Source organism: Hippopotamus amphibius, chromosome 3 (assembly GCF_030028045.1).
Source record: "Hippopotamus amphibius kiboko isolate mHipAmp2 chromosome 3, mHipAmp2.hap2, whole genome shotgun sequence".
Classification (NCBI taxonomy): domain Eukaryota; kingdom Metazoa; phylum Chordata; class Mammalia; order Artiodactyla; family Hippopotamidae; genus Hippopotamus; species Hippopotamus amphibius.
Window position 1 is genome coordinate 108,676,093 of NC_080188.1, and position 26,489 is coordinate 108,702,581.

Below are 26,489 nucleotides of genomic sequence, written 5' to 3' on the forward strand. Positions count from 1 at the left end.
GAGAGGAAGAGAGGCAGACAGGGACCCTATGAGACTGGGAGATCTGGGGAAGTGCCACAGGTGTTATTCTAGCCCAGGTGTCCCTGGGAAGACTGGTGGGTATGAGAGTCTGGTCTAATGCCTTCCAGTGCCCCCTGAAGCTGTGAGGGTCCTAGGGGAATAGGAGAGATGGGGTGAGGAAGAAGAGAACACAAGAGGGAGGGACCCTCTGAGATTGGTGGACTAGGGGAGGTGCCTAGCATTTCTCCCACCAACTCGGGCCCAGGGAGCCCGCTGGGTAAATTGACCTGATCCTTTGCCCTCAGGACCAGAGGCATTCCTCGGCCCCTATACCTCATTGGGCATAAACCCCATTCCCCACCACCCTCTGGGCCTTTTCTAAGTGTAGGCCCTGCCTATTGCCTAACCTCCCCCACACTTCCCCACCCCTGCCCTTGTCTAAGACACACCCCCACAGCCAAGGCCTTTTCTGGCTTTTTTCTTTTTTTTTTTTTATTTATGTTTTTTTCTTCCCACATCCTTACTTAGGCTATTGCAGTTGTTTTACCTTCCAATTGTTGCTCCATTTTGTAAAATTTTTTTCTAACTCATTTGTTAGTTTCCTATTATTGTATTTTTTATCTTGCTATTGTTGTGCTGTTCTCCTACTTTTTTTTCTTTTTTTTAATCTTTTTTTCATTATCCTGCTTCACACAGCTTGTGGGATCTTGATTCACAAGCCCAGGGTCAGGCCTGAGCTAGTGAGGTGGGAGCTCTGAGTCCAAAACCTTGGACTAACAAGGAAACCAAGTTCCCAGGGAATATTCATCAGAGTGAGGTCTCCCTGAGATTCTCACCTCAACATCAAGACCCAGCTATATGCAACAGCCTACAAACTCCAGTGCTTGAAACCTCAGGCCAAACACCCAGTGTGACAGGAGCACAATCCCGCCCATCTAAAGTGGGGGAAAAATGAGAAGACAAAAAAAATATGTCACAGATGAAGGAACAAGGTAAAAATACAAGACCAAAGTAGTGAAGAGGAAATAGGAAAATTGCCTGAAAAAGAATTCAGAGTAATGATAGGAAAGATGACACAAAATCTCAATAACAAAATACAGAAAATACAAGAAACAGTTAATAGGGACTCAGAAAAAGAAAAGAGCAAACAAAGAGTAATAGATAAAATAACCTAAATTAAAAATTCTCTAGATGCTATAAGCAGCAGAATAACTGAGGCAGAATGTAAAAGTGAGTTGGAAGATAGAATGGGGGCAATAACTGCCGCAGAGCAGGAAAAAGAAAAAAAAAAGAATAAAAAGAATGGAAGACAGTATCAGAGACCTTGCTGACAACATTAAGCATACCAACAGTCGAATTATAGGCATCCCAGAAGGAGAAGAAAAAAAAAAAAAAAAAACGAGTCTGAGAAAATATTTGAAGAGGTTATAGTGGAAAACTTCCCCAACATGGGAAAGGAAATAATGAACCAAGTCCAAGAAGCACAGAGAGTCCCATACAGAATAAACCCAAGGAAAAATATGAGTACAAATTAATCAAACTAATGAAAATTAAACACAAAGAAAAAATATTAAAAGCAGCAAGAGAAAAGCAACAAATAACACATAAGGGAAAACCCATAAGGATAACAGCTTGTCTTCCTGCAGAAATTCTGCAGACCAGGAGGGAATGGCAGGATACACGGAAAGTCCTGAAAGAGAGAAACCTACAGCCAAGAATACTCTACCCAGCAAGAATCTCATTCAGATTTGAGGGAGAAATCAAAAGCTTTCCAGACAAGCAAAAGTTAAGAGAATTCAGCACCACCAAACCAGCCTTACAACATTAGCTCAAGGAACTTTTCTAAGCAGGAAACACAAGGGAAGGAAAAGACCTCCAAAAACAAACCCAAGACAATTAAGAAAATGGTTATAGGAAGACACATATCAATAATCACCTTAAACATAAATGGATTGAATGCCCCAACCAGAAGACACAGACTGCTTGAATAGATGCAAAAGCAAGACCCTTACATATGCTGCTTACAAGAAACCCACTTCAGACCAAGGGACACATATAGACTGAAAGTAAGGGGATTGAAAAAGATATTCCATGCAAATGGAAGTCAAAAGAAAGCTGGAGTAGCAATAGTCATGTCGGACAATTTAGACTTTAAAGTAAAGACTATTAAAAGAGACAAGGAAGGACATTACATAATGTCCAAGAGATCAATCCAAGAAGAGCATATAACAATTGTAAATTTCTATGCACCCAACATAGGAGCACCTCAAAATATAAGGCAAATGCTAAAAAATCATAAAAGGGGAAATTGACAGTAACAAAATAATAATAGGAGACTTTAACACCCCATTTACATCAATGGACAGATCATCCAAACAGAAAATAAATAAGGATACTCAAGCTTTAAGTGACTCATTAGACCATCTTGACTTAATTGATATTTATAAGACATTCCATTCAAAAACAACAGATTACACTTTCTTCTCAAGTGCACCTGGAACATTCTCCAGGATAGATCACATCTTGGGTCACAAATCAAACCTCAGTAAATTCAAAAAAAAATTGAAATCATATCAAGCATCTTCTCAGACCACAACACCATGAGACTAGATATTAATTACAGGAAAAAAAAAAAACTGTAAAAATACAAACACATGGATGCTAAACAATACACTATTAAACAACCAAGAAATCACTAAAGAAATCAAAGAGGAAATCAGAAAATACCTAGAAATAAATGATAATGAAATACAATATCCCAAAACCTATGGGATGCAGCAAAAGCATTCCTAAGAGGGAAGTTTGTAGCAATACAGTACTACCTTAAGAAACAAGAAAATTATCGAATAAACAACATAATGTTATACCTAAAACAAATAGAGAAAGAACGAAAAATCCCCAAAGTGAGCAGAAGGAAAGAAATCAGAAAGATCAGATCAAAAATAAATGAAAAAGAAAGGAAGGGAACAATAGCAAAGATCAATAAAACTAAAAGCTGGTTCTTTGAGAAGATAAACAATATTGATAAACCATTAGCCAGACACATCAAGAAGAAAAGGGAAAAGACGCAAATCAACAGAATTAGGAATGAAAAGAAGAAGTAACATCAGAAATCACAGAAATACAAAAGATCATGAGAGAGTACCACAAGCAATTAAATGCCAAAAAATTGGATAACCTGGAAGAAATGGATAAATTCTTAGAAAAGTACAATCTTCCAAGACTGAACCAGGAAGAAATAAAAAATATGAACAGACCAATCACAAGTATGGAAATTAAGACTGTGATTAAAAGTCTCTCAACAAACAAAAGGCTAGGGCCACATGAATTCACAGGCAAATTCTATCAAACATTTAGAGAAGAGCTAACACCTGTTCTCCTCAAACTCTTTCAAAATATCACAGAAGGAGGAACACTACCAAACACATTCTGTGAGGCTACCATCACTCTGATACAGTGGAAATCAGCCAACAATGTCACACAAAAAAAAGAATGTTACAGGCCAATATCACTGATGAATATAGACACAAAAATCCTCAACAAAATACTAGCTAATGGAATCCAACAGCACATTGAAAAAATCATACACCATGACCAAGTGGGGTTTGTCCCTGGAATGCAAGGATTCTTCAATATATGAATATCAATTAATGTGATACACCATATTAACAAATTGAAGGATAAAAACAATAGGATAATCTCAATAGAGGCAGAAACATTTTCACAAAATTCAACATCCATTTATGATAAAAACTCCAGAAAGTGGGCATAGCAGGAAATTACCTCAACATAATAAAAGCCATATATGACAATTCAACAGCTAACATAATTCTAAATGGTGAAAAGCTGAAAGCATTCCCTCTAAAAAACAAGACAAGGGTGTCCACTCTCACCATTATTACTCAACATAGTTTTGGAATTTTTAGCCATAGCAATCAGAGAAGAAAATGAAATAAAAGGAATCCAAATTGGAAAGGAAGTAAAATTGTCATTCTTTGTAGATGACATGATATTATACATAGAAAATGCTAAACATTCTACCAGAAAACTGTTAGCAATAGATGAATTTAGTAAAGTAGCAGGATATAAAATTAATGCACAGAAATCTCCTGCTTTCCTATACACTAAAAATGACAGAGCAGAAAGAGAAAAATAAGGAAATTCTCCCACTTACCATTGCAACAAAAAGAATAAAATACCCAGGAATAAACCTGCCTGAGGAGGCAGAGATCTGTATGCAGAAAACTTTAAGACACTGATGAAAGAAATCAAAGGCGGCAAAAACACATGGAGGGACATCATGTTCTTGGATTGGAAGAATGAATATTGTGAAAATGACTATCACCCAAAGTAACTTACAGATTCAATGCAATCTCTATCAAATTACCAATGACATTTTTCACAGAACTAGAACAAGAAATCTAACAATTTGTATGGAAACACAAAAGACCCTGAATAGCCAAAGCAATTTTGAGACGGAAAGATGGAGTTGGTGGAATTAGCTTTCCTGACTTCAGATTATACTACAAAGCCACAGTGATCAAGACAGTATTGTACTGGCACAAAAATACAAAGGAAAATCAATGGAAGAGAATAGAGAACTCAGTGGTAAACCCAAGCACATGTGGGCACCTTATCTTTGACAAAGAAGGCAAGAATATACAATGGAAAAAGTACAGCCTCTTCAATAAGTTGTGCTGAGAAAATTGGATAGCAACATGTAAAATAATGAAATTAGAACACTTCCTAATACCATACTCAAAAATAAACTCAAAATGGATTAAAGACCTAAATGTTAGGCCAGGCACTATAAAATTCCTAGAGGAAAACATAGGCAGAACACTCTATGGCATGTATCAAAGCAAAATCCTTTTTGACCCACCTCCTAGAATCATGGAAATAAAATCAAAAATAAACAAATGGGACCTCATGAAACTTAAAAGCTTTTGCACAGCAAAGAAACCATAAACGAGACAAGAAGACAACCCTCAGAATGGGAGAATATACTTGTCAACAAAGCAACGCACAAAGAATTAGTCTCCAAAATATACAAGCAGCTCATGCAGTTTAATACCAAAAATGAAAATACCCTAATCGACAAATGGGTGGAAGACCTAAATGGACATTTCTCTAAAGAAGACATACAGATGGCCAACAAATATATGAAAAGGTGCTCAACATCACTAATCACGAGAGAAATGCAAGTCAAAGCCACAATGAGGTATCATCTCACACTGGTCAGAATGGCCATCATCCAAAAATCTAGAAACAACAAATGTTGGAGAGGGTGTGGAGAAAAGGGAACTCTCCTGCACTGTTGGTGGGAATGTAAATTGGTACAGCCTCTATGGAAAACAGTTTGGAGGTTCCTTAAAAAAATAAAAATGGAACTACCATATGACCCAGCAATCCCACTACTGGGCCTATACCTAGAGAAAACCATAATCCAAAAAGAAACATGTACTATAATGATCATTGCAATGCTGTTTACAATAGCCAGGATATGGAAGCAACCTTAATGCCCATCAACAAATGAATGGATAAAGAAGAAGTGGCATCTATACACAATGGAATATCACTCAGCCCTAAAAAGGAATGAAATTGAACTATATGTAATGAGGTGAATAGACCTAGGGACTGTCTTACAAAGCAAAGTTAGCCAGAAAGAGAAAAACAAATACCATATGCTAACTCATATATATGGTATCTGAAGAAATGGTACTGATGGACACAGTGACAGGGCAAGAGTAGAGATGCAAATGTAGAGAATGGACTTGAGGGCACAGGGCTGGGGTGGGGAGCATAGGGGAAGCTGGGATGAAGTGAGAGGGTAGCATAGACATATATACACTACTAAATGTTAAATAGATAGCTAGTGGGAAGTTACTGTATAACAATGGGAGATCAACTCGATGATGGGTGATGCTTTAGAGGGCTACGACAGGGAGGGTGGAAGGGAGTCACGGGAGGGAGGGGATATGGGGATATATGTATGAATACATCTAATTCACTTTGGTGTACCTCAAAAGCTGGTACAAGAGTGTAAAGCAATTATATTCCAATAAAGAGCTTAAAAAAAAATTAGGTTAAATTTAATTTGGTAAAGGGATTTTGTTATTAAAAGTAGATTGGTGCAGGACTAGATTTGCTTCCTCTCTGTAAAGAGAACAAGTTTACCTAGGATGCTTATTCTGATAACACATTGTGTGGACATTCTTGCCTTTGAGTGATCTTTATTTGCTTTTGAAATCTTTTGTCACTTTGGTTAAGTGAAAACTGCTTTAGGAGATCATTTAAAAGTGATATATAAAATCAAATCTGGAATCATTACTCTACAGTTGACCAAAGCCATTATTTCTCAGCTGAACAAATTACCTATCTTACAGGGCTTTGCTGTGAGTTAATTATGGATATTTCCATAAATGAATTCTGCTACCAAAATACCAATATGTATGTATGTCATAGATATGTTTATAGCTTCCTCTGCTGACAGAAAGGTCCGACCTCCCACTTCTAGGGTACCATATATTTTTATGAAAAAAATCCATGGACACTATAATGTAACAATATTTAGCAAGCATATTATTACAAAAACATGATGGAGAGTAAGAACACTAGCTTCAGGATCAGGAGACATGAGTATTATTTCAGACTATGCCATCATCTTCTATAACCTTAAACAGTTTTCCCTATTTCTATAAGTACTTAGGTACATGGAAGGTGTTCCCAAATTCTGGGATTCTGCCCAAGCCAATAAGTGTATTGCCATAAATATTGTAATACATGCTTCTACTTCATTTAGAAGTAAAATTGGAAGAATTATTATACTACAATCCACCTTCCCAAACTGTTTCATTCCTAGTAAACAACTTAGGAGATGTCCTTCTGGGATGAATGTGCCTTTGGAGTGGCCTAATATATAATAGGAGCTCTGCTTTTGAGTGCCTTGTTACTTTGAAAACATGTTTATCTACCTATTGAAATGCATGAAGTTGCCCTTTAGAATAATTTGGCCGGTATCTTGTTTTTTTTGTGTGTGAAATTACTACCTGAAACTATCGAAAGTGAAACTAAATCTCAACTAGTTTCTGATCAACTTTAATAAGACCCATACATAATTCCTACTGCTTTCATTCTGGTGTACTCTACAGGTTTAAGAATATGTGTGGCTGTCTCTCCAGAGTTTTAAATCACTCTGCCCTTGAATTTAAATTCCGAAGACAGATTTTCCTGGTATAGCTCCAGGAACACCTCTTTGAAAAATTATTTCCATGGACAACCCTCACTGATTTAGACTTAACTCTACTCTATTTCCATTTTGGTGCTACTCCAGTGCTTTGTGAGCTGGATTAGACAGGTGTTGGGGGTTCTAAAGCAATTTCTCTGCCCAGAATTGTAGCTATTTAAGTGAGAGACTGGATGACCACTCGAGCCATTGTGAATGGATTTCAATCTTTATGAGGCTGGAAATGGTGACTTTGTCAGTACATGCTAATTCTCTGATCTGACTCTCCCTTTCATTCCAGAGTTGAAAGACAAGTTCAAGACATTTTCCTGGTGACACTTCAGCAAAATCCATATTCTTTATATTTCTTTAGTTTCAGATCCTCATTCAGACTGTTTTTGCATCTGCCATCATACATATTATTACTGCACTATAATATTGGAGTGTGTCATAAAATTTGGTTTAGTCATGTGATTTCAGTTTTCTTAAACTCTTTCCCTTCAAAACGCATGCTGCTCACAGTGACACATTCTCTGGAGCCAATTGAGAGTTATCTACAATTTATTTTTCTTCTCATTAATGGAAGCATATTTGAACATGGTTAGTGCATGTGGTTCTATAGAAGAATGTTTCAGAACTGAAATGAATTAAATTTATTTTCAATATCATTTCAAATATCGATATTTATTTATTTTAACAAATAATTGTAATAGGCCTTACATTAAGTGGTAGCCTAAACTTGTCATAACACTTAGGTTGAAAAACAGTAATTTAGTGGCCTGGTTTCTTATTTATCCATGGCAAATAGCATTCTTATTCTTTGTCATATTTCCTTGTTATTAATTATGAATACTGATGCTTATTTTTTGCTATTCCATAGGGATACTATGAAATTAAATTTAAATGACAAATAAATGCATTCTAGTATCTCTGAATGTAACTGATGTTAGATTTTTTTTCATAATTTTCACATTAATCTAATTCCAGAATTGATGCACCATACAGCTATTTTGGAAAAGTACTGTAAACTTTACCTGTTTTGCAGTGCCAATTTATTTAATAAAAGGATTATAAAAGGGTTCATATTATCACTTAATGTACATCTGAAAACAGTAATTAAAATCATGATTTTTACAAGTGGTAGATTGATTAGAAATACAAAATTTTATAATGAAAAAAATAGTTACCCACCTAAATGATTAATTTATAAAATGGTCAATATTCAGGCTCCATATTAAGCTCATTTGTCATCAAATACCTAAATTCATAAATGGTCAACTTATTTTGTTCTCTTGTCATAGTGTTTAGTCTTCATGTAGACCTAAGGAGGAGTTTGAAATTAAAGATGAGTGCTATAAAAGTTATCCTCTGAAGTTCAGTTAAGTTATGTGAAATAATTGAGTTGTTGGCAAGATCTGCTAAGGATGATGAAATACACTTGGGGTCTAATTAGCCACAGCCAGGAAACTTCACAGAATTTACCTACAAATAGGGCATGTAGCTGTACTTTTAAGGTTCAATAGAAATGTCTTGTGGAAAGGTATCATTTATAAACTAAGACACTGTAACTGAGCTAGTTGACTTTTTTAATCTTACAACTTCTTTTGTGGTGAACTAATGGCTATCTGGGGTCTGGCTATGGACCTCTGTCAGACAAGTTCATAGGTGAGATTTTTTTCTGGGAAATCATATAATCATAGACTCTCAGGTTTAAATGGATCTTTGTAATCATGTAATCATGTAATCACTCCTCATCCTCACCTGATATTTAACCCACTTCTTTAGCATGTAAAACATCAAGAAAGGTAGACTCAACTACAATACTACCAAATTACAAATAAAAATATATTTTCTTAGTGATATATATTTAAAGTAATTAGATAATAAACTAGTTATAATTACAATAATTATACAATTCAAACTTGCATCCAAAATTTTCCCCAATTAATGATACAAGAATTTCTTCATGATGTTGCACAATTTTTTAAAACACGTGTTAAAAATTACCCATTAATCAAAGAGATGCACCATATTTAAATTGTCCACTTCTACAATATTAATCAATCCATATAGCTTTTAAATTTTCCACAGCTCTTGAAAATTGTGTTCAACATATTTGTAAATAATGATTTTTCTCCATTAATAATGTTTTCCATTAGGATTTCTTCCCAGAAAATGTTTTATGGAGCTAAAGAAAAATGAGAAAGCAATTTATATTCTTTCATAGCTACTTCTAAAACACTTTATTATGCCTAATTCTTACTTTATGTACAGTAGTCTCTTTTCTGATATGTTGGGGCATCCCACCTCAGAATAAGGAAATGCAATAGAGCTGCTGCATTTTGTTTACACACAAATATATTTTTTTTCATTTTGGATAATTAAAAAATAAAGCTCTTTATCCATTTATCTTTGAAAGGATAATACACATTTTTTCAGAATACATTTTATTATGTTTATGTTTTCTCTTCTCTTCTTTGGGAAATTTATGTCCCTCAAATTTCTCACTCTGCTAGTAATGCAGTGTCCTGTAATCAGGAATGATGGAAGATGGATCCTTTGTAAAGATGGGAGAAAAAGGCATGAGAATGCATCTAGCAGAAACATAAAGGACAGGAAGGTCATTCCTATCATGGATGGGTGAGCTGCTACTATTTGGTAATAAAATTTCAGGCATTTAAGGGCATTTCACAGGGACACTCCTCATGACTTTGTGTGAAGAAACATACATTCACATACAGGTAAGTGTTAAATATTTATTGAATGAGTGAACTTGCAATAATACTTATAGTAAGTAACAGATTTTATATGTGTTTCTGTTAGTGTTTATATATTTACATGTCATATATTTACATTACCTATCTCTGTAACTTATCTATTAAACTAATTATTTCTGTTCTCTATATTATTTTTTTTTCTCTTAGAAGTTTGAAAATAGGATTTCCTTTGATTAACCTTAGATCCTCTTGTATGGAATAACTATGCATGAAGTTTTTTTTTTTTTTTTTAATCTAAGCCTACTGAAGCTGTAAAGTTATTGAAGATGACTATGTTTATTGTATGTGGAACAGAATTTTGAAGAAGAAAATATATCACTTAAAAACACTATAATTATCTTGATTTTAATATGACCCAGTAACATAGTCTTCCCTAGAGGCAATTATTATTTTCACACTTATCCAATGATGTGTGCCAGAAAGTATTAATCTGGAGTGCAGCTTCCTTTCAAACGTTAATTTATGTTTCTCATAGAGAGTAATGATAAACAGAGCACAAGAGCACTTGAATTCCTGGTAAGTTTATAGTCTGGGAAAGCAAAACGATTCTTACCCATAGACAATGATAATGCACCAAGCAGTTACTCATCAGCTAATAGGTTTCAGGCCCTGCAGACATTATGCCAGGCACTATGGTAGGTGCAGTGAGGGAAAACACCTGAATATCTTCTGTGTTCTGGTAGGTACCAGAAAGGACTTATATATTTCCCTAAACTTCCTGCCTATGATAGATAATTATTGACCATGTTTTTCTTTACACTGTAAGAGTTAAAAGTTCAAATGTAAATTCTCATGGAAGAAGGAAAAATTCACCTTTGTGCAGGACCTCTCAGTTGATAAGATACATCTGAGAATTACAATTGGTAACCTTGCAGATGAAGAGGAAGGCTCAAAGGCATGGGGCACTGAGATAATGCAGTGAATTCAAATGGAGTAGGAAACAGAAAGAGAATTCAAACCTCATGTACATAGCATTGTGTTTTCTCAGTAAAATACCCATCACATGTTGCCCTATAGATTTTTGACAGGTGCCCGGGTGTAGGTGTCTGATGAGATAAAAAGCCAACATGAAAGAAATAAGAAAGACTTGAAACAAGCACTGGGGCAAGAGTGCTAAGGACATGCTCCACAGTTACAGTGACTGCTCAAATTTTGTTCTAAGACATTCAGACTACAGTCCTTTCAAGGTTAACAGGTACCATTCTTTCTTCCTTTGTAGGTAATTCAGGTCCCAGGAAGTTGTTACTTGCTGACTAGATCTCCTTATGTCTCACAATGTCACTGAATTTGTTCTCTTGGGACTCACACAGAACCCACACTTGCAGAAACTACTCTTTGTTGTTTTTTTGTTCATTTTCCTATTTACTGTGCTGGCCAATCTGCTCATTGGCATTACCATCTCCCTCAGCCCCACACTTTCAGCTCCCATGTACTTTTTTCTCACTTACTTGGCCTTCATAGATGCCTTTTACTCATCTGTCACCACCCCCAAAATGATCATTGACCTGTTGTACCACAGGATAACCATCTTCTGGCATGGCTGCCTGACTCAGCTCTTTTTGGTACACTTTCTGGGAGGATCAGAGATCATTGTCCTCATTGTCATGGCCTATGACCGCTATGTGGCCATCTGCAAGCCTCTGCACTACAAGACCATCATGCGACAGGGGCTCTGCCAGCTCCTGGTGATGGTGGCCTGGATTGGGGGGATCTTGCATGCCACTTTGCAGATTCTTTTCACGGTGGACTTGACCTTCTGTGGTCCCAATGTCATTGACCATTTCATGTGTGATTTCTTCTCACTGTTGGAAATTGCTTGCAGCCACACCAACAGACTTGGAATGGTGGTGGCAGCTAACAGTGGGGCCATGTGCTTGTTCATTTTTTTCATGCTACTCATCTCCTACATAGTCATTCTGAGCTCTCTGAAATCCCATGGCTCTGAAGGACGATGCAAAGCCCTCTCTACATGTGGCTCCCACTTTACAGTAGTCGTACTCTATTTTATCCCTTGTATATTCAGCTACACACGTCCTGTGACCACTTATCCTGGGGACAAGTGGGTGAGTGTTTTCTTTATAATCCTCACACCCATGTTAAATCCTATCATTTACACAGTGAGAAATACAGAGGTGAAAAATGCCTTGAGGAGTTTGTTAAAGAGGCATGTAGCTTAGGCTGTGCACAATGTCGAGAAAAGGATGATTTATGTATAGAGGGAGACTTATACCTCTTGTAAATTGTGAATAAAAAATAAGAAAATTTGCAAATCATTGAGAAAAAAAAGGCCTAGAATCTAACATTTATTGAGGATTTAATAATTGCTGGGGATTTATTAGGCATTTTAATAACTTGTACTTCACCAAAACTTCAATGTTCATGCTCAAAGATTCAGAAGAGACAATGGAAAGAACAACTGCAAGCCCCAAGTTTGATGATTGTAGGACAGGTTTTTCTCCAGTCTTACTGATATTTTACTAGATTCTTCATATATGTTACTTGGATGAAACTGACATTTCCATAGGATCCTTTTTTAAATTAATTAATTAATTTATTTTATTGGCTGTGTTGGGTCTTTTTTTTTTTTTTTTTTTTTTTTTTTGCTGTGTGCTGGCTTTCTTTTTAGTTGCGGTGAGTGGGGGCTACTCTTTGTTGTAGTGCATGGGCTCCTCATTGCCGTGACTTCTCTTGTTGTGGAGCATGGGCTCTAGGAGTGTAGGCTTCAGTAGTTGCAGCATGTGGGCTCAATAGTTGTGACTCACGGGCTCTAAAATGCAGGCTCAGTAGTTGTGGTGCACGGGCTTAGTTGCTCCATGGCATTTGGGATCTTCCTGGAGCAGGGATCAAACCCTTGTCCCCTGCATTATCAGGTGGATTCTCAACCACTGCGCCACCTAGGAAGCCCTTTCCTTAGGATTTTTTTTTTTTTTTTAGTTTTTTTTTTAATTAATTAATTTATTATTTTGGGGGGTACATCAAGTTCAATCATCTGTTTTTATACACATATCCCCGTATTCCCTCCCTTCCTTGACTCCCCCCCCCCGAGTCCCCCCCACCCTCCCCGTCCCAGTCCTCTAAGGCATCTTCCATCCTCGAGTTGGACTCCCTTTGGAGAGGTCCATAGGATTTTGATTTCAGAACTTCTTTTATTTTTGCTTAGCCTGTGGAAAAGTAGTCAGGGATAAAAATTCTTAGATAGATACATGGGGAAGGGACAGATGGGGAGTGCAAGAATCACTTTTGAATTTCAGTTTTGAGCTTTGAATTTACCAAAAGCAAACAGAGAAACATTCACAAAAGGAGGAACAAATAATTCACAATCTACTTCCTTTCTTGCTGTATAAATTAGGCCTGAAATTTTGAAATTACTCTTAATTTGCTCATATTTGCTAAAATATCCTTATGGCTCAGAGTTTTTCTTGAATATGACAGAAATGTTTTCTTTTACCATACCACAACTTGAGGGACAATTCAAAACAAGAATAGTAAATATCTTTTATCAACTTTCAACATGAAGACATATGGTTAGGCTCCAAAACTATTGCTCTGTAGGTCTGTCACAAGTATTTCAATTACATGAACACTTTATTATCTATCAGATATATTCAATTCAGCTGAATTATCCACATACTAAACTGGTGGTTCCATTATAACTTTCCTCATTTACAGAGATGGGAATTGACACAAAGAGAGGTTTACTAATTTACTTGACTCACATCACATGTACTTCCCCCATTAGCGTATCAGGATTACACTGGAATACAGGTTCCTGTCAAAAGTTTCAGCTATAAACTTCTAGTCCAAGTCTTTAAAACTCATTCTTACTTTCTTTCAAATGAAACACATTTGTCCATGTTAAGTTTTGGTCTATATATAAAAAATTATCTGCAGTCTTAATTATCCACTTTGTCCTTCTAGAAAATGATGTTAAATTGTTGTAGCCTTGTTTCAAATGTAGCACTACAAGTTGGTATTATAGTAAAAGATTCTTTTTGTAAATGTAAAAATCCCTTTCAGATTTTTCCCATTAACAAAAAACAAGTATTAATGTTGGCCTTCATAAAAACAAAATAGCTAAGGTGAAGTTTTGCAAAGTGGGGGATACCTGCAATGCTTCTCTATGCACCTGAAGAATATCAGATCATTCCACATTATGACATAACTCATAAATCTAAGCCTCTCTGAGTACAACACACCAATGTCTGTTACTTCTCAGAAATGTCACTTTCTTAAATCCAATGATCAATTGGAGCTATTTCTTCTATAATTTGACTACACATTATAATGCCAGAGCATCGTACTGGATGGACCATGTTTACTAATTTGTGCATGGCTATCTCAAATTCATAAGAAACAGAAGTTTTCCAACAATGTCTAAAGATGATATAATCAGCACTTTATTAAAATGATCAAGTTTGTAATTGATGATGAGAATGAAACATTTCAAAAGAATCTACACTAAATGATGTGTTTCATTTTGTCTGATGACTGTTGGGAGATGAGAATAATCCAGTGGTAAAGGTAAGAAAAGTATTGAGTAAATGTCATTTCTACTGTAAGACCACACAGAAGATTTGAAGAGGGAAACAAGGCCAATGATTGTGTCTTAGGGACTATACCAGGGGCTCAGGGGAGGGGTCAGAAGATTAATGAGGTACAGATTATAAACTGTCAACAGCAAACATGGAAGGTGTGAGAACTGAAGGAAGAAGTGCAAGGCTGTCTGGTGTTCTCAGTAGATAATATCTTGCTGGTTTGTAAGTTTAAAATTTGTTTTGATGTCCCTTTGTGCTCATCATCAAGAATCCTTCCTGAGGACCAACTGCCACATGCTTATTTCTAATACATAAAAAAAAAAAATATGGGGAAGTAAATATGTTCTTCCTAAAAATAACTGACATAAATAATATTTGTATCTGTTGTGTAAGGATATTTTGGTTTAGTCTGGACTTTTAACTCCATAAAAATATTAGGTATTAAGTGAGGGGATTGAGTTCACTACTGTTGGAGACCAACTGTGAGGCATACATTTTGTTAGGTTCCTTACATACTTTACCTCTATTCATGACCACCAAGTATCATTAGAGAGGTTTTCACTCCATTTTATATCATACAAGAGGAAACTGAGATTCAATGAGGTTAAAGAACAATATCAAGTCTTTTAGATGTTGCTTCCTATACTCTTCTCAGTTAACAATACTCATTGGGATTGATCATGAAGTGAAAATATCTAAATACATATCTTATCATTGGCCACATTGTGAAGACTGTCACTGAGACATTACTCCCTTATTTTTTTCCTGGGGCGGGAGGTACTTTCTTCACTTTCTTTCACTGTTGACCTTCATTTCCCAGGAAACTCGTACTCTCTTGATTCCTCTTGTGTCAAGGAAAAGCTGTCTGATGATCTCTTCTTTGCAGATATATGACCCTTTATGGTCATCTGGAAAAGCAATATGTAATAGGCTCAAGAAAGGAAATTCAAATGGTTGAATTTCAAGGGAAAGAACACTTGGGAGAAAGAGATGTTTATAAGAAAAAAAGGCAACTTGATCACTGAGGAAATTGATACTCTGTTTGGACATTAGATAGCACCATGAAGAACTAAATAGGTGCTATTTCCATTGGGCTTTTCCCATTGTTATCCTATAGTGTTAACATGTATTACCTGAAAATATGACTCCATGGCCAATTCAGTTTAGGTAATTTAGACTTATTTAATTAATCCAAAAAATACTGTTCAGTAAGTGCTTACAGTGGGCCAGAGAGTTGTGGGAGCTGGGTATACAACATTGAATAATAGAAGCAAGGGTTTTATTTGTGTTGAACTTACATTCCAGTGGGGAGTAGGTGGATAATATGCAAGTAAATAATTAAATTAAAAATATAATTTTGTTAGTAATGGGTAAGATAAAAATCATTTTATAAGAGGGTAATGCAGGAGAGTAGAATTGGACAGAGATTTGTGCAGCTGTTTGAAGCACAGCTAGAATTTCAGTTTGGTCCAAGTATAAATAAGTGTATTATGCTCCTTCCTTTTTAAAAATAAGTAAGTAATTTAAAATGTGCATGTGACATGGGGGAATATCTCTCACAACACAGTAAAAATAGTTCCTTGGAGGTTGAACAGTTTTTACTGTTTTTATATTATAATGGACAGATATACACAAAGAACATGGATAGGTGGTATATTTGTGGTATTACTATTTTCGAGGACGAGGTGAATAAGGAAACAGAATGTCTAAGAAAGTACATTTTGGGGGGAATAGTGAAAAAAGATTCAGGAATACTGTCCTAATTTATGTCTAAATAATTACCTAAGACCATGGAATAACTAGAGTGTTAGCAGAGGTAATCCAAGCACAGATGCTGCCCCATCACCTGTGAGGATCACATTCAGTACAATTGAGAATCTCTTCCTTCTCAGAAGAGTTCCCAGAGCATGCATTCAGCTACATTAATGAACCAGTTGTAATCTGTTGTGAAATGTGTTGTAAATTGATACTGTGTAGAATTGAAGTTAGGAAAAGAATGAAGGCTATAATCCTAAATATTTCTGAACTAAAAGCATGCCACTTGATAATACTAATTATTATGCATTGAGAAAGAATTTAGTTCTTATTTTTTCTACCTGTGGAACATTTTCAAATCCATGCTAAAGGCACCTGTCCTGCAGCTAGACATGACACAAACAGCTTTGAAAGATGTACAGTGCACCAGATTAGGTGATCGAAGAATTCAGTCTTGGTACTAGCTAGGTGGCCAAGAACAAGTCCTATTGACTTCTCCTCATCTATATCATCAGGCAGATGAATTGTTGTGTGGCCATTCTTCTACTGAAGATGAGAGCTTAGTTAGAGAACAAATAACTGTGTGGTAATACCATGATCTGTGTTTGTGTTTGTGGAGCATCAGCTTGGTCTGGCTCCACTAAAGCTATGCTTCTGGGAAAAGCAAATTATTGCAAGGGTGGATGGGAATTCACTGGTATGTTGATTAGTGCCTCAGTCAGTAGAGACACAGCCTCAAAGGATGCAGTTAAAATGATGCAAGTTTACACTTCTTGAAATCCTGTGCTATTTGAAAATGGCACTCTGCCCTCTTTAGCCCAGGTCTATTGCCCAAAAGAGAACATTTTAGTCATGATGTTTCTTCTAAGGTGTGGACTGGAAACTGCTTACAAATCAAACTCAAAGTGACAGGCACAGTTCCATGATTTTCTAAACAGCTTACCTGGCTGTCATTTTGGAAACATTTCCAATGCAGATGAAATTTGAATTCCTCTGCCATCCACAAGGGGGTTTTCCTATATAAATCTTTGGACACTTAGACAAGCTCTTTAAAATTTTTCTTCAAAATCATTAGAAAAACTAGTCTTATAAAAAAAAAAAAAAACTCCATGTTAAGGGATTGGATGATTTGCTTCAAGTGCAGGCCCTGATTTACTTGCTTCCATGCTTGGATTTGCTAAGATGAAACTCTAGTGTGTCATGATTCCTAGATCTTTTACAGAGATAAGTTTGCATGAGTACATCCTAAATGGGGCAAGAATTTTGACTGCTCCGATGTGATCCCAGAAATTTATTTGCACAGTCTCTGCCTTCTAACTAGATTTTAGAGGTTACAAAGATAACATGAGACTGAGTTGTTGAAGTGATTTTAACAACTTATTTAAGTGTGACATATGCTCTTATTAAACTACTCTTTTTTAATCATTGAAATAAACCAATCACTTATATACAGGGACAAGCATATTTTATTTAAAATCTGTCAGTAGTTCACCTGTTTTGTCTGTTTAAACAAATTGTAGCCTCAGGATGAAGAGTTTTGACTTATCAATAATTTTTAGCTTGATTTGCTTTAATCTCTTTTGGCAAATTTTCAGAACATAAGTGTCTACCTTTTGGTAGCTACCCAGATCATGAGATGAATGAATAAAGGAATGTGTTTATGTTTCAGCAGTGAATCTTAGATGAAAGAGGAACAGGAGTATCTAGTATGTATAGGAAAGTTTTAGACAGATTTTATGTTTCCCTTCTTTCATGCAATTTTCTGTGTGTGTGCTTATATATGTAGTATATGTATTTTTTTCTGTTTTTCTATTGTACTAATTTGCTTTAGCATTATTTTTCTAGCATTTTCTATTGATAATGTTATTATTACCTTTCAGAAAGACTTTTTGTGGTGTTTCCCTTTCTGCTTTGATCACTTAATGGTTCTAATTATTTAATGAAACCAATAAGTTAGATAACACACACCCACACACTTATATACATGTAATCACACACATTTCTTTGTGAGCCGCTCTGCCCACAGGGTTGGTTTTGGTGTTGGTGCTGATGGTGTGCTCAGGGATGGGGTGGTGAAACCAAGGGAGGTTGTTCAGGGATTAAGTCCCCTCCCTCTGAAAACATTCCAAGGAAGCACTGATTTTTATATCTACAATGGTGTAGTAATTTCCATCCAGAGAAAGTACTACTGCAGATAATTCTATCTCCACTCATCTTTCAAGGAAAGCAAGTTAGTTGTGAAGACTTACAATCAAAAATAATCCTTTTGAAGTCTTTCAGGCTTTTAGGCTTCCCTGGTGGCACAGTAGTTAAGAATCTGTCTGCCAATGCTGGAACATGGGTTTGATTCCCGGTCCAGGAAGATCCTACATGCCACAGGACAACTAAGCCCATGTATCACAACTACTGAGCCCATGCACTGCAACTACTGAAACCCACGTGCCTATGGCCCGTGCTCTGCAACATGAGAAGCCACTGCAATGAGAAGCCTGAGCACCACAGTGAAGAGTAGGCCCTGCTCTTTGCATAGAAGAGTAACCCCTACTCTCTGCAACTACAGAAAGCCTGCATGCAGCAAAGAAAACCAAATGCAGCAAATAAATTAATTAAATAAAAAAGTAAAAAAATTAAAAATAAAGGCTTTCATTAGCGATATAGCCAGTTGATGATGCCTGTGCTCAAGGCACAGTTCTTCTGAGGAACACAGGGCACTGTTACTCTTAAAAAAATGATGACCCAGAGGCTCTCCCTAAATATCAACACTTTGTTATCACCTTCCTGTTATTCAGTATTTTGTTGAATAAATCATTTAACTCTATGAGAAATTCAGACACAAGAAACACATATCAACTGTGAAGCTGGCTTCCTGGATTCAAAGCCAGGCTTTATCACTTACTAACTGTATAGTGTTAAGCAAATTAGTTATTTTGTTTTGTCTCAGCCATAAATTGTGTCTCATCATTGCTAATTGTGAGGATTAAATGAGAACACGTATAAAGTATTAGCAAAATGTCTGGCACATGGCAAATAGCATGTACTAAATGATTTATTATGATTATTAGTTTAATTTGGATAAGTGTATAGATTATGTATCCATATGGACATTACATTCAGTTTAATTAAACTTTATCTGAAGACCAAAAATGCATTTATGATTTATGTCATCAATAAAATTCTAGAAATGAATGATTGAATGAAAACAAATTAAAATGAAATGATTTTTTAGCTTAGTATTTGGTTAGTATACTCAATAATGACAATATTTAGTGTTGGTAAGACTTTGGGAAAACTACTCTTTAATACACTATTCATGGGAATATAATATGTTTCAGAACTTTGAAAGCAATGATACAGAACATGTCAAATGCAAACATATGCATACTGTTTTGTCTTGGTGATGACATAGATTTCTGCAACAGAATAAATGAAGATGTCTGTACATGGTGTTCATTTTTGCACTGTGTGTAAGGCAGAATAGAAGAAATAAAATAAATTTCAAGCAAAAATGGACTGGTTAAAGGAACTGTGTTGTAAACATAAAATGGAATAGTACGTAGCATAAAATGAAGGAAAATCCATAAATAATGATAAATAGTGCCCACATAAACTGCAATTAGAATTTCAAGTATATTATTATATTTAATTTACCTTTATATAGAGTAAAACACATAGATGATTTTACATACGCCTACACGCAAATGCACATCTGGAGATTGTGAACTGACCTGTTAATAGTGGGTCACTTGAGTGCTTATGGTTGGGACAGGTCCTTTGTCTATAAACTTTATAGTTTATACAGATATAGTAATATAAACTATCTATCTGTATAAAATGTTTATTTTCCATGGGCCATGTTTTACTTTTATACTATATAAGAAACAAATATTTTTATTTAAGCTATTCTACTTGTGGTTAGAACCACAGACTATTTTAGAAAATAGTTTTGAAAGATTTTTCATTTAAAGTCAATTCAAACACCTACATCCTGCCAATTGTTCGGGAGTCATTAAGCTGATATCCTGCCAGCCTGTGGAGCATTTAACAGATGCACATGTAAGCGCATGAGCCAAAGGCAGGGAACTGTTTTAAATAGTTTGTAGTCAGTAGTGTTCTCTTCATGCTTGGAAAAGAAATAGGGATGCTTATCTAGGCCCTTTACATTTACAAAATCATTATCACAACACTTTGTTGTAGGTAACGTTACTTTCTGGGACTACACAGAAAGCACAGAGAGGTTGTCTGACATGTTATAGGCACTCAGAAGAAAGAACTAAGGGTAGTGTGAATAATCAAGAGTGTACATAGGTTTCTTCAAGATTATCGGTCTTACTACTTATTTCCAATTGAACTCCAGTCTGGCTAGGTACATCTACTCAGGGCACCTCATACCTGGGATTAATAGGGTTGTATGTGACTAACATATAGAAGACACACAAAATATGCCAGGACATTGTAATATTTAATAAACATTGAAACTAAAATTTAAGTTAATATTTTAAATCACATTTTAATATTCATAAGGTTGAATATTAAATTTTAAACTTAATACTAGGAACTTAATATATTTAGTAGAGCAACTCTGAAAAAATCAAGTGATATTTAGTTAACTACGTCCCTAGAAGGCTCATAATGAAACCTAGATTTTTCTGATGTCCAAGTCCATAAATTTTGAGTATGTCCACCATATTCTCCCTTTTATTTTGCTTGCCTTGTCCATGCTGTTACTCTTATTGTTCACTTTCTAAATTATAACTTTGTAAATCTAGAATTGCCAAAATTCCCTTGTCAAGGACTAGCTCATTTCTTCTTTTTTGAAGTCTATAAATCACACTGATATTTTCCCTTCTCAAAGTTATTTTGTACATGCATTTTCTCAGGAGCACTCATTGTGTCTCCCTCTTCATGGAGAAGGCTCTGCCTTGTATCCCTTGCACTATGAGACATGCTATTAAACAAGAAATATGCACTGTCTAGGTAGTAATTAGGCAACTGAAGAAATATAATTCTTTACTTCTTTATGTGAACAGTCTTTTGAGGAATAGTATTTCCCAGGAACATTGGAAAGAAATAAACAACATCGTAAAGAGGATCTGAAGGAAATAAGTCAACACTGAACTGGAAGTCCACATTATGGTGCAGCTCTTTGTTTTGGCTAATGCATGTCTTGGAATAAAAATGGAAAAGATGGAAGATGATAAATGGGATTCTTAGAGCCTGGCTATCAAAGAAATAACAACCAGGCTCTGAGAAGGGCATTCTGTCATTTCTGGAGGCAGGGGCTTTCACCACTTTCCCTGTGCCCCATGGTTCAATGCAGATTTCTTTGGATTAATTCAATTTTATGTATGTAATTAAATTTAATTAAATGACTCATGTGAACACAGCACTGCATTAGAAACTTGGTGGAAAAATAATAAATTATCTATGCTTAAGTATCACCTGAAGGAGATAAAACCAATATGAAATATAAAAAAATTGTTTAGAAGATAATTGAATTATTGCTGATATGTAACCTATACAGGTACATGCAATAAATATCCAGCATAACAGGTGAAGAGGATTTGGGGAATGAAGTGAGGCTTAAAAAAGAGTGGTAATGCATTTGTTTAACAGATGACATAGGCACAGGAAACAGGAAGTCAAGAGCTTATAGGAATGGAAAATAATTATGGTGAATATTTGGATAGTGCTGTCCAAACATTCTCATGCCTGTTCCTTCCTTTGATTTTCACAAAAGTGTTGTGAGGCAGGGTGTAAAATTCTTGGAGGGATTGAGAGGATAGTAGTCAGTGCCTGAGCTATAAACTTAATCACATAGGTAACAGAAGGCTTTGAGCAAGTTATATGAGTTCTCTAAGCCTTACCCATTGCATTAATCAGGATAATGCTATCACATATCGATTTTCTGTGGGAATTAGAAAATAAAACCTTGAAGATCTTAGCACAGTATCCTCCTATAATAACTACTTGACACATACTGACTTTAACTGCTGTTGCATTGTTTTATTTTTGCAAGATTTGAAGATCATATAGTCAGTAAGTGGACTGACTGCAGTGGAGAGCAAAGTTGCTTATTCTTAACTCCATTGTCTTTTCCCACTGAACAAAACAGATTGAGGTGTGTTCTGGCATAAGAAATGGGTTTGAATGCAATGGGAGGGAATCATAGAAAAATATGAGATTGACTACCATGGGGGAGGGTCTTAAAGTTCAAACTAGGAAGCTGAGATATGAAATAGCAGTCAATAGAGATTTGTGATGAATCCATAGACTTTAAGACAGAAGAGGCAAAATGATCTATTCTAGAAACTTTTGTTTTAAAATAATTAAGTTACAAAATGGCTCAAAGGAGGAGGGAGGGACTCTTCCAAAGGAAGAGCTTTCCCAGGTGGTCTTCCATGATGTCAGCGTGCTGACAGACAAGCTCTTCCCTGTCATGGAGGACATGCAGAAGCACGTCAGTGCTGGGTCTGGGACCTACTGCAGCAATTCCATCTTCTTCCTCTTGGTGACCATGCATCAGATCATGCCCAAAGTATCCACTCTGGAGGGCAGAGTCAAGGTGGTGGCATAGGAAGACACAGAGATCATGTCTCTCCACAAATAGAAAGGTTACCAGAGGCCAGCAGGGGACCTGAGGCCCAAGCAGACCACAGGAACCCTGCAGCAACTGGCTTGTGGGATCTTGATACACAAACCCAGTATCAGGCCTGTGTTCATGAAGTGGGAGCTCTGAGGCCAAAACATTGGACTAACAGGGAAACCCAGTTCCCAGGAAATATCCTTTACCATGAGGTCTCCCAGAGGTTCCCAACTTAACACCAAGACCCAGCAGGAACACAATCCCGCCCATCTAAAGCGGGGGGAAAATGAGATGACAAAAAAAAAAAAAAAATGCCACAGATGAAGGAACAAGGTAAAAATACACAAGACCAAATAAATGAAGAGGAAACAGGAAAATTGCCTGAAAAAGAATTCAGAGTTATGATAGTAAAGATGATCCAAAATTTAAAAGAAACAGTTAAAAAGGAATCAGAAAAACTAAAGAGCAAACAAACAGTAATAAATAATGAAATAACCAAAATTAAAAATATTCTAGATGGTTTAAACAGCAGAATAACTGAGGAAGAAGAATGAATAAGTGAATTAGAAGATAGAATGGGGGAAATAACTGTCACAGAGCAGGAAAGAGAAAAAAGAATAAAAAGAATGGAAGACAGTCTCAGAGACCTCAATGATAACATTAAGTGTACCAACATTCGAATTATAGGCATCCCAGAAGAAGAAGAAAAAAAGAAAGTGTCAGAGAAAATATTTGAAGAGGTTATAGTGGAAAACTTCCCCAACATGGGAAAATAAATAATTAATCAAGTCCAAGAAGCACAGAGACTCCCATACAGAATCCAAGGAGAAATACACAGAGGCATATATTAATCAAACTAACAGAAATTAAACACAAAGAATAATATTAAAAGCAGCAAGAGAAAAGCAACAAGTAACATATAAGGGAAAACCCATAAGGATAACAGCTGATCTTCTACAGAAACTCTGAAGGCCAGAAGGGAATGGCAGGATATACTGAAAGTCCTGAAAGAGAAAAACCTACAGCCAAGAATATTCTACCCAGCAAGAATCTCATTCAGATTTGAGGGAGAAATCAAAAGCTTTCCAGACAAGCAAAAGTTAAGAGAATTCAGCACCACCAAACCAGCCTTACAACAAGTGCTAAAGGAAATTTTCTAATCTGGAAACACAAGAGAAGGAAAAGACCTACAAATACAAACCCAACACAATTAAGAAAATGGTAATAGGAACATGCATGTCAATAATCACCTTAAATGTAAATGGATTAAATGCTCCAACCAAAAGACACAGACTGGCTGAATGGATACAAAAACAAGACCCTTATATATGCTGTATACAAGAAACCCACTTCAGACCAAGGGATACATATAGACTGAAAGTAAAGGGATGGAAAAAGATATTCCGTGCAAATGGAATCCAAAAGAAAGCTGCAGTAGCAATACTCATATCAAACAAATTAGACCTTAAAATAAAGACTATTACAAGAGACAAGGAAGGACACTGCATAATGATCAAGGGATCAATCCAAGAAGAAGATATAACAATTGTAAATATCTATGCACCCAACATAGGAGCACCTCAATACATATGGCAAATGCTAATAGACCTAAAAGGGGACATTGACAGTAACACAATAATAGTGGGAGACTGGAACACCCCACTTACTTCAATGGACAGATCATCCAAACAGAAAATAAATAAGGACACACAAGCTTTAAATAACATATTAGACCATCTCAACTAAATTGATATTTATAGGACGTTCCATCCAAAAACTACAGAATACACTTTCTTCTCAAGTGCACACGGAACATTTTCCAGGATATATCACATCTTGGGTCACAAATCAAGCCTTGGTAAATTTAAAAAAAATTAAATCATATCATCAAGCATTTTCTCTGACCACAATGCCATGAGACTAGGTAGAAATTACAGGAAAAAAATCAATAAAAAATACAACCACATGGGTACTAAACAATATGCTATTAAACAATCAAGAAATCATGAAAGAAATCAAAGAGGAAATCAGAAAATACCTAGAAAAAAATGACAATGAAAACACAACAACCCAACACCTATGGGATGCAGCAAAAGCAGTCCTAAGCGGAAAGTTTATACTAATACAGTCCTACCTCAAGAAACAAGAAAAATATTGAATAAACAACCTAACCTTACACCTAAAACAATTAGTGAAAGAAGAACAAACAAACAAACAAACAAACAAAAATCCAAAGTGAGCAGAAGGAAAAAAATCGTAAAGATCAGAGCAGAAATAAATAAAAAAAGAAAGGAAGGGAACAATAACAAAAATAAATAAAACTAAAAGCTGATTCTTTGAGAAGATAAACAAAATTGATAAACCATTAGCCAAACTTATCAGGAAAAAAGGGAGAAGATGCAAATCAACAGAATTAGAAATGACAAAGGGGAAGTAACAATGGACACCGCAGAAATACAAAAGATCATGAGAGACTACTACAAGCAACTGTATTCCATTTAATTGGATAACCTGGAAGAAATGGATAAATTCTTAGAAAAGTACAATCTTCCAAAACTGAACTAGGAAGACATAAAACATTTGAACAGACCAATCACAAGTTCAGAAATTGAAACTGTGATTAAAAATCTCCCAACAAACAAAAGTCCAGGGCCAGATGGATTCACAGGTGAATTATATCAAACATTTCGAGAAGAGCTAACACCTATCCTTCTCAAAGTCTTCCAAAATATAGCAGAAGGGGGAACACTCCCAAACTCATTCTATGAGGCTACCATCACCCTGATACCAAAACCAGGCAAAGATGTCACAAAAAAAGAAGATTACAGGCCAATATCCCTGATGAATAGAGATGCAAAAATCCTCAACAAAATACTAGCTAACAGAATCCAAAAGCACATTCAAAAGATCATACACCATGATCAAGTGGGGTTTATCCCTGGAATGCAAGGATTCTTCAATATATGAATATCAATCAATGTAATACACCATATCAACAAATTGAAAGATAAAAACCATATGATAATCTCAATACATGCAGAAAAGGCTTTTGACAAAATTCAACATCCATTTATGATAAAAACTCTCCAGAAAATGGGCATAGAAGGAAATTTCCTCAACATAATAGAAGTCATATGTTACAAACCAAGAGCCAACATCGTTCTGAATGGTGAAAAACTGAAAGCATTCCCTCTAAGAACAGGAACAAGACAGGGGTGTCCACTATCACCATTATTATTCAAAATAGTTTTGGAAGTGTTAGCCACAGCAATCATGAAAGAAAATTAAATAAAAGGAATCCAAATTGGAAAAGACGAAGTAAAATTGTCACTCGTCGTAGATGACATATTATACATAGAAAACCCTAAAAACTCTACCAGAAAACTGCTAGCACTAATCGATGAATTTAGTAAAGTAGCAGCATACAAAATTAATGTGCAGAAATCTCTTGCATTCCTATACACTAACAATGAAAAAACAGAAAGAGAACTTAAGGAAACTTTTCCGTTTCCCATTGCAACAAAAAGAATAAAATACATAGGAATAAATGTGGCTAAGGAGGCAAAAGGCCTGTATGCAGAAACCTATAAGACACGGATGCAAAAAATCAAAAA

General features: G+C 35.8%; 1 protein-coding gene across 1 annotated transcript; it reads left to right on the forward strand.

Annotated features, from left to right (window-relative positions):
* The first annotated feature begins 10,564 nt into the window (after window positions 1-10,564).
* On the forward strand, window positions 10,565-12,179 carry LOC130848595 (olfactory receptor 140-like). The gene is made up of 2 exons (XM_057727040.1): window positions 10,565-10,637; window positions 11,260-12,179. The coding sequence occupies exons 1-2, from the start codon at window positions 10,565-10,567 to the stop codon at window positions 12,177-12,179; spliced, it is 993 nt and encodes a 330-aa protein (XP_057583023.1).
* The last annotated feature ends 14,310 nt before the right edge of the window (window positions 12,180-26,489 follow it).

Bases quoted from the DNA above. Each gene is read 5' to 3' on its own strand.
- LOC130848595 (XM_057727040.1), top strand. From the start codon at position 10,565: ATGATAATGCACCAAGCAGTTACTCATCAGCTAATAGGTTTCAGGCCC. The intron at 10,638-11,259 runs GTAGGTGCAGTG...CTTGCTGACTAG, and splicing joins ACATTATGCCAGGCACTATG to ATCTCCTTATGTCTCACAAT.